General features: G+C 44.5%; 1 protein-coding gene across 1 annotated transcript in view; it reads right to left on the reverse strand.

Annotated features, from left to right (window-relative positions):
• Positions 1-8,159, reverse strand: part of LOC311043273 (dynamin-1-like) — a gene marked incomplete at both ends in the record, with an annotated part of 29,811 nt that extends 21,652 nt beyond the window's left edge. Inside the window, 5 exons of the mRNA XM_084054448.1 lie at positions 848-946; positions 1,773-1,976; positions 4,530-4,679; positions 4,818-4,891; positions 7,999-8,159. Of these exons, the coding sequence (XP_083910574.1) occupies positions 848-946; positions 1,773-1,976; positions 4,530-4,679; positions 4,818-4,891; positions 7,999-8,159 (688 nt within the window). The remainder of the gene's footprint in view (positions 1-847; positions 947-1,772; positions 1,977-4,529; positions 4,680-4,817; positions 4,892-7,998) is intronic.
• Positions 8,160-9,330: the final 1,171 nt, after the last annotated feature.

Below are 9,330 nucleotides of genomic sequence, written 5' to 3' on the forward strand. Positions count from 1 at the left end.
GAGTCAGGCACTTTCTCATTGATAAGGCAGGCATTGAAAATATGTGTGAGAGTTTGTGTTGATGTGGGCCTGCTGGCTCTCAGCGTCTCATAAATCACTCCATCAGATCCACTTGCCTTGTTATTAGGCAGAGAGGACAGAATTGTATCCACCTCCTCTATTGTAAATGGATGGGTGTCTGGGAGATAGCCCGGCTCTATCACACACACACACACACACACACACACACACACACACACACACACACACTCCTCAAACTGTTGTTCAAACCTCCTAACTCTAACTCAGGTTTTATTTATTTTTTTACTTTCTCAGTCTAATCAATGATGGACAAAACAATCTCCACATTATTTGTCAAAAAACCACCTAACTCCACTTGAGCTGTATTTGGGTAAAGTGATGATAATATAAGGACACATTCAAGTATCTGACAATGTATAAAGTCACCGTACCGACTTAGATGAGGCAGTAATGTGTTGTTTGTTTAAAAAACATATTTTTTCATTTCCTGAAAAGTTTATATTTTGGACATAGTTGGTTTCTGCCCGACAGCAGAGCTATACAGCATTTTGTCTCATTCGGGTGGAAACCTCATATGTCCAAAACTGTTACTTTTCAGGATTCAAATTCAAAAATAGCAAAAATAGCAGATCTACAAGCTCAAGACGAAATTGTTTCAAGCTTGTAGATCTGCTACTTTTGATGCTTTTGTGTGACGCTGTATAATGAAAAAACATTAAAAAGTAAAAATATGGAGATAAGAGGTTTCTGCCCGACAACAACAGTATTGAGGTAAGATGCTTGTATCCATGTGTCAGAGCGTGTGTGTGTGTGTGTGTGTGTGTACCTCTCCTCAAAGGAAGCAGTTTATTCTCCAGGATGTCTCTGGCGTCCGTTCCTTCATCCATCAGGTCCAACTTAGTGATCACTCCAATGGTCCTCAGACCTGAGACACACACACACACACACACACACACACACACACACACACACACACACACACACACACACACACACACACACACACACACACACACACACACACACACACACACACACACACACACACACACACACACACACACACACACACACACACACACACACACACACACACACACACACACACCCATAATTATATTACACTATATTCCTGTTCTACCCCGGATTTGAACCTGGGTCTCCAGCGCAAGTGCTGACATTTTTACCGCTGAGCTAATAGCGCCTAACTGCTTGCTCTGGGGAGAAATACAATTTTGACCTTCAGATCAAAATGTGTATCAAACGAGAAACCGATAGTGTCAAAGGTCGTGTCCAATAGACACAGGATCTAAACGTCTCTATAGAATAGCAGGGAGACCAAAAACAACCACCCCAATTGTAAAAGTTATATTAATAGACCATACTGATTGGACAAAATAACATTTCATTCACACAGAAAAGTGACTTAAAACTAATTTTATATTAATGTTATACAGGTATTATCATTAAAATTGTAGTGTTTTGCCAATCATTTTAATATATGTGAATAGATTCTGACTGGTTTATTGGTATGATTATGTTGCTTTTGTTTTACATGTATTGTGTCTGATTTGGATTATAATGATTCCTTTTGTAGTCTATTTAGAAAAGCCTCCCGTGGACAGGTGATGGAAACTAACACTTGTGCTAGAACACTCAAGCAATGCTTCTGGTCTGTCCAATGTGATTGTGATCATCATCCATCTCAAATAGAATCACCGTAACATGACATAGAGGACAGAGGCGTGTACCTTGAGGGTCGACCTCCTTGGCGATCTTCAGCGCGTCGGAGTTGGCCAGGTCAGAGTTGGCCGGAGACACGGCCAGGAGCAGACAGTTGTCTTTGGTCACAAACTGCAACAGCATGTCCTTGATCTGTGCCTCTATGTCCACAGGCTGGTCCCCCACCGCGATCTTAGTCATGCCTGGAAGATCTACCAGGGTCAGGTTCAACACTGTGGAGAGAGGAGAGGAGAGGAGAGAGGACACACACGTTGTAGTTGCCAGTTGCAGTTGTGCGTGTGTTGTGTGCGTGTGTGTGTGTCTGTGTGTGTGTGTGTGTGTGTGTGTGTGTGTGTGTGTGTGTGTGTGTGTGTGTGTGTGTGTGTGTGTGTGTGTGTGTGTGTGTGTGTGTGTGTGTGTGTGTGTGTGTGTGTGTGTGTGTGTGTCTGTGTGTGTGTGTAACGCCCGGGATTCAAACCCCAGTCTCCCTCATGGAAAGCCAACATCTTCACTCATTCACTGCCACGGACGATTTTTCTTCGCAAAGGCCCAGACTGCCATGGACGACATTTACGACTTTTTGTGTTTTTTGGTGTTTCCACTAGATGGTGCTCTTCGCTAACACATGAGTGACCATTTCATCCCCAGATGCACGCAGAACCAGGATATCACGTGATCCCAAGATTTACTGCTCCATTCACTTCCTGCTTAACGTATTTGGGAAATCGCCTATAACTAGCGAACGGGGGTCGTGGTGACATTTTTTTTCCTTTTTTCGCGGAAGCACAGTGAAACCCCCCTTTGTTAGCAACAATTAGGGGATCGACCGTACTGGAGATAAATACTCTGTGACTAGTTGAAAAATCGCTGGCAGTGGGTGATTTATTTATGTATTTATTCTGGAAGTGAATGAGTTAACCCAGACGCGTCGCTAGGTCTCTACTAGGTTGGGGGCTTAGCCCCCTAGGCAACGGGCACATGTACCCCTCCCCGTGAAGCGCGCGCGTGCGTTTTTTTGGGGTACTTTTTCCCCCGTTTTTTGTTACTTTATTTCGGTTTTAGGGTTAAGGGTAGGGTTAGGTTAGGGTGATAGATATAGAATTAAAAAAGAAAAAAAAACTTTTTTTATTTTTTATTGGTGGCTTTGGATAAAACATTGGTGGCTATAGCCACCGAAGCCCCCGCCTAACGACGCCCCTGAGTTAACCATTAGCCTAAAGGGGAGTTCCCCTTTGGCCCGGGGGAGATATTAGGCTTTTGGTCATCAGGCAGAGGGCTCTGAGCCCCTTCTGCTACACTCACCGCCCTTTTGACCTCCCCCACCGGGAAACCCGATCCGGGTAACGGCACCATTGTAACGCCCGGGCCTTCGAACCCGGGTCTCCCTCATAGAAAGCCGACATCTTAACCATTAGACCACTAAAGGGCCTAAAGTTCAACATCGCTGATGAGCAAGTTGAGGAGCTCACTAAAGAGTTTCTCCATCGCCTCAACCTGACCGATCTGTCTCCCCTCTCTAGAGTCATGAAGCTCGAGGCTGTGAGAGAAGTGGCCCTGGCCAAGATACGACATCTCTTTGCCAATGTACACATCCCACAAAATGCACTGAGGGAAATGACAAATAGAACAGGCCAGCTGGCCAGAAAATGGGTTGGCCTAAACACACACTGCGGAGTGTGTGTTGAGGCCAACCCATTTTCTGAGACATACTCTTCCTCTCATATGGCGAAGGGGGGCTTGTTGTAGAGTGAATCTATGTAGCAACCAGGCTAACCCACCTACTTCACATGCTCAATAATGATGATGGCACTGTCAGAGAAAAAGCCGGGGCATCACTCCTACTGGACTTATGCAGGAGGAAGGTCCCCCTGGCTGTTGCAGACCAGAATAACTTCCTAGTTTTCAAGAGGAAAGACTGAACTCACTTTGGTGTCTGGTCTGATTGGCCAGATCTCAATGACCTCTGCCATCGGACAGGAGTCCAGTTAAATTGGGCAAAAGATAACAAGAAGTGCCCACCTCCGATGGATTCATTACAGACCCCAGTGTGGTAGTGGAGGCTACTCTCACCTACCAGGAAGGGGACATCAGAAGACAGGGTTCTGCTTAATATGAAACAGGCTGAGGCCAAACAACGTTTATTTATGTTTTAATATTTTCATCCCACGATTTTTGTAACCCATTTTTTCACACCCAGTGCCAATTGCCTAAACTGTACTCCTGGGCGCTACTCTCCCTCTGACAGCCTGGGGAGGAGGCCAAACAACATTGGCGTGGACTTCGACTGCAGGGAAAGTTGGCCTGTGTTGATTCCGCTTATCATTCTGTTTCACATTCGATGTACAAATATGCTGTTATTGGGGAGGATGTTTTCAAATTCACCATCAAAGCAAGACTGCAAGTATTACCAACTAAGAGCAATCTGTCAATACGGTATCCCGACATCCGTAGTCCACTCTGTTTAAACCATCGTGATTCTGAGCAACATATAGAATCCATTGCACACATCACAAAGGGATATAAGTGCATATAAAAGTGTACATTGCTTGCCATGACTGTATTGTTGACATAGTGTCTGATGCAGTACAAAAATGTATGCAATCCAGTGCAGCGAGGTATAAACATTCAAGAGAATGTTATCAGAATGGTTTAATTTGACTTGTGATGTCTTTGCTTGCATCCCTAATGTGTGTGTGTGTGTGTGTGTGTGTGTGTGTGTGTGTGTGTGTGTGTGTGTGTGTGTGTGTGTGTGTGTGTGTGTGTGTGTGTGTGTGTGTGTGCGTTACCATTAGGAGAGTACACTCGGAGGTTGATGGGAACGGGGCTGATTCCTTTGTTCTGTCCGGTGATTCTGTCCGTCTCTGCTTCAATCTCCTGACGGACTTCCTCAAAGTCTGTGAACTTCTTCCCTTTGCAGTGAAGGAACTCTGCATATTCTGCACAAATCACAACACACATACACTCCTTTATACATTATGCACATATGCATTGGGTGTGTATTGCTGCGTTAACTAGTGACGGTCCCTCTGGTTTAGTTGTAAGTGCGTCAGTTAAGCCACTAACTATTTCATTACCTGTGGGACAGTTAATGAGTTGCAACACCAGGGGGCGACGTGTCACGATGCCTGATCCACGAGGCAGGAAGTCCCTGGGAGGAGAGAAGATTGATCACATTTTTTTTTATTTTTTTTTATAAATAAAATAAATAAAAATTCTATTAAAAATAACATAACTGTATGTGCTCCATCAACACACACACGCACACACACACACGCACACGCACACGCACGCGCACGCACACGCACACGCACACGCACACGCACACACACACACACACACACACACAGTGTATACAGTATTATACATCGTCTCTTTCAGGTGGAAACCTCATATGTCCAAAACTGTTACTTTTCAAGATACAAATTCGAATACAGCAAAAGTAGCAGATCTACAAAACAAGCGTTTCAAGCTTGTAGATCTGCTATACGTTTGATGCTTGCCCTGCCAAGTGCAGTAACTACGTTTTTTGGAACACACCGACTTATTTGTGTATCCCAAAGGTCAAATTAGCCTTCTTGATTTTGGGGGATAAACAATTACCTCAAGAACAGATGTACACTTCGTGAAATATCACTTATATGCCGACATCTCATTTGGCTGACCAGTTGAATCACTTTTAACCCATCAAGACCTGAAGCCGATTTTACATGTCTCCTAGTCCTAAAGGTCAACAGTATTCTGAAAAACGTATGTTTCTATATCAGTGGTGCTCAACCTTTTTCATGTCAAAGACCCCCAAAATTATATGTATTTGGCCGCGGACCCTCATCAAAATATTTAGTTCCAGGGACCCCCCAGAAGCAAAGAAAATAATTGAGTTAAAAATGTTCAGATCTACAAGCTCATAGCGAGGCACTCGGTGCCGCGCTATGAGCTTGTATATCTGCTATTTTTTAATAGCCCAAAGTGTAAAATAATGCTTTTTAGCTCAAATCTAAAAATGACACAGTTCCAGGTCTCAATGGGTTAAACCAATTTTTCAGTGATTTTTTCTTTATTTCATAGTTACTGCACTTTGCCTTGGCAGGGCGTGATCAAGTAGCGCGTTAATTTACAACAAAAAAAAACATTTTGAATATGGAGATAAGAGGTTTCTGTCCGACAGCAACGATATATCAGACAGCTCAGCAGAAATATCACTCTCTCTGCCTGGCTTCTGACGCTCTGAGGGAACCCTGAGGAACACCATGCTGTCTATTATACTGTCATGCAGATGTCACATGCAGTATGTCAGCAGCACATTGTTATGTCATTTCCTTTCTTTCTCTGGGAAAGACTAGCATGTGGGCCGCTCTAATTGGCTCTATGCACAGCAGCCATATTGGAAAGAAAGTGGGCCTCTTCTTACTTCCTTCGCAGGTGTTACCAATGATACTAATTAAGGCTCTGTTCCATTCTGGTCAGGGTGCTGATATTGTGCATGTTGGCTCACTAGAAACACTCCATGTTGGTTCCCAAATGGCCCCTTATGGTGGGTGTGTAACTCTGAGAGTGTACAAATGGAACCAAATGGACCCATTTGGTTCCATTTGTACACTCTCAGAGTTATGGGGGTCCTTGAAAATAAGACCACCACTATGCCACACTAAATGGAACAGAGCCTTAATTAGTATCATTGGTAACACCTGTGAAGGAAGTAAGGAAGGGGCCCAATTCATTGCCAATGTGGCTGCTGTGCATAGAGCCTATTGTGCCCCCGCTCAGGATGTTTGGCCCCCTGTTTAGGTAGATTACATGACAGTACCTCCCCACACCAGCTTGTATTTATTTAACTGATATGAAAACATTGAATCACTGTTGTAATCCTATAGAGTAAATAAGCGTGTTTACTTTAAAAGCTACTCCCTTTCCTAATGACTGCATGTCCTAAATACAATTGAAACTAAATAGGTAGAGAGAGAGAGAGAGAGAGAGAGAGAGAGAGAGAGAGAGAGAGAGAGAGAGAGAGAGAGAGTCGCTGTTTTCTCCTTATATTATGCTCAGAGGAGGTTGGTGTTATTTATTATCATTCATAAAACAGACATGACATTATAGTGCTAATATTGTTGTTGTTGTTTTATCATCATCACATTCAAGACACGCAAATGAACCGGGGATATGATGTCATCACGGGGTTGTTGTGGGGGGAGGGGGACACCGTGTGTGTGTGTGTGTGTGTGTGTGTGTGTGTGTGTGTGTGTGTGTGTGTGTGTGTGTGTGTGTGTGTGTGGGGGGGGGGGGGGGGGTATAACACTCGGGCCTAAAAACAAACGGACCCCCTCAACGACAAACAAACAAGGACTCTCCAAAAAAAAGCCTCAAACCAAATGTAAAAAAAAAAAAAAAAGACCTACACGATGACAGAACCTCTGCATGCTCCTCCTTCAATGCACAGCATCAGCAGCAATAGGGATGCTGCATTTAACCTTCACATCTGCACGCAGGGCGGAGTTCATAATAATGCAATGCCCTGATGTTGAAATTAGCCCTGATCTGCAATAATAATGGCTGATGATGATTAAAATAGCGATCTGCAAAGCCTATAGGGGGAAATAGTCCTGATCTGCAAGTCCACAGCGCGTCACGCGCTGTGGACTTGCAGATCAGGACTATTTCCCCCTTATAGGCTATTATAGCCCTAGTCCAGAGCGTTAGTGAGTTCTCTCTAACGCTCTGCCGGTCGCGTCGCTATTCTCAAAGACCGAACATCCCACTTCCGTGCGAGGTCTCCGTCTTTAGTAAAAAATAAACACAACTATTTTGCTGCTCACAGAAACAAAGGCTGTTTTGTGTTGTTGAAAGTCTATTTTCCAGGGTGGAAAGCCTCTCAGCACCCCACCTTCTCTGTATAATACACTTTTTGGGGCAGAAAATAAAATATGTCCGCCAGACGGAAATTATTTGATTTGCTCCACTGCCCCCTCTACAGATCTGGTCAACGGTCATTTACATTGACAAGACACGTAGAGGGCGCAGTGGAGCGAAATAAATAATGTCCATCTGGCGGACATATTCTATTCTCTGCTCCCCAAAAAGTGTATTATACAGAGAAGGTAGGGTGCTGAGAGACCTGCCACCATGGAGAATAGACCTTCAACAACCCAAAACAGCCTTTGTTTCGGTGAATACCGAAAGAGTTTTGTTTATTTTCTACTAAAGACGGCAACCTCGCACGGCAGTGGAATTAGAGAGAACTAGGTTGCAGCCACCACTCACTTGCCGACGAAATTCTCCAGCACGGAGCTCTTCCCGGCCGACTGTCCGCCCACCACCGCGATCTGAGGCAGGTCCATGCAGGCGTTCTGGCCGATGGCCGAGAAGGCGTCCTGCATCTTGTTCACCAGAGGGATGAGGTCCTCCATGCCTCGGTTCCCCATGATGGTGATGATGGGAGGGATGGACGGATGAGAGAGAAATAAGACAAGAAAGATATGGAGAGAGATCGGAGGAGAACGATATAATGGGGGATCTGGTTTGGTGGTGGGAAGGCGAGAGATGGGGAAGGAAGGAGGGGGGAGAGAGAGAGAGAGAGAGAGAGAGAGAGAGAGAGAGAGAGAGAGAGAGAGAGAGAGAGAGAGAGAGAGAGAGAGAGAGACTGCGGGTGTTGCTGATGTCAGACCTGCTGTTCACGCTGTGAAGGGAGGGGAGGGGCTGCGGGTGCAGCTACGGGAGCTGGCCACGGGGGGCGTCAGAAGCAACAGGGCAGAGCAGAGGACAGAATGTCTTCACCCACTGCACTGTGATGGAATTATGAACTCAAAATGCAATTATGATGAATGACTGCATGTAGGCCTGTATATCACATCGGCACGCACGCACGCACACATGCACGTACACACACACACACACACACACACACACACACACACACACACACACACACACACACACACACACACACACGTTTGTATTAGGCCTACTATACTTGAATACCAACATTTTAAGATTTGAGTTATGAATTTAAGTTTTAACCCTAAACCCATTGATTGATTGAATGATTTATTGATTGATTGATTGATTGATTGATAGATTGATTGACAGAATACTTTATATATATAGCTGATCTACAAGCTTATTGGACCCAGCTAAAATCAATTGTGATGCTGCATGATACCTATGCCTTTAAGTCTATGGGAAAGACACTCGAGTTGAGTGTGAGATGTGTTTTTGTGCAGGAAAAACATATTAAGAGCAACTGTTCCTCAGGTCACCGGTTCTCAACCTGAGGTCCAAGGACCCCCAGGGGTCCTTGAGGGGGTTTCCAGCAAAATGAGAAACATGTTAAGCTCTAATCATTATCTTTGTTGCATCGCAACTTGTTGTGAGCTTGTTGATTTTTTTTTGGTGACAAATATTCTCTTAAGGCACAAAATACTTTCAAATTTGGGGTTTGCGCAGCCAGTCAAATACATTTCAATTTGGGGGACCTTGAGTTGAAAGTATTTGAGAAGCACCGCCTCAGGTGACTGAGAATGTCACCCCGGACGTGATCAGACTGTCAGTTAGCAGTGGTAGAAGTACTCAGATATTTTACTAAAGTAAAAGTAG

The sequence above is a fragment of the Gymnoscopelus microlampas genome (genome assembly GCF_963454915.1).
Source record: "Gymnoscopelus microlampas genome assembly, chromosome: 4".
Taxonomy (NCBI): domain Eukaryota; kingdom Metazoa; phylum Chordata; class Actinopteri; order Myctophiformes; family Myctophidae; genus Gymnoscopelus; species Gymnoscopelus microlampas.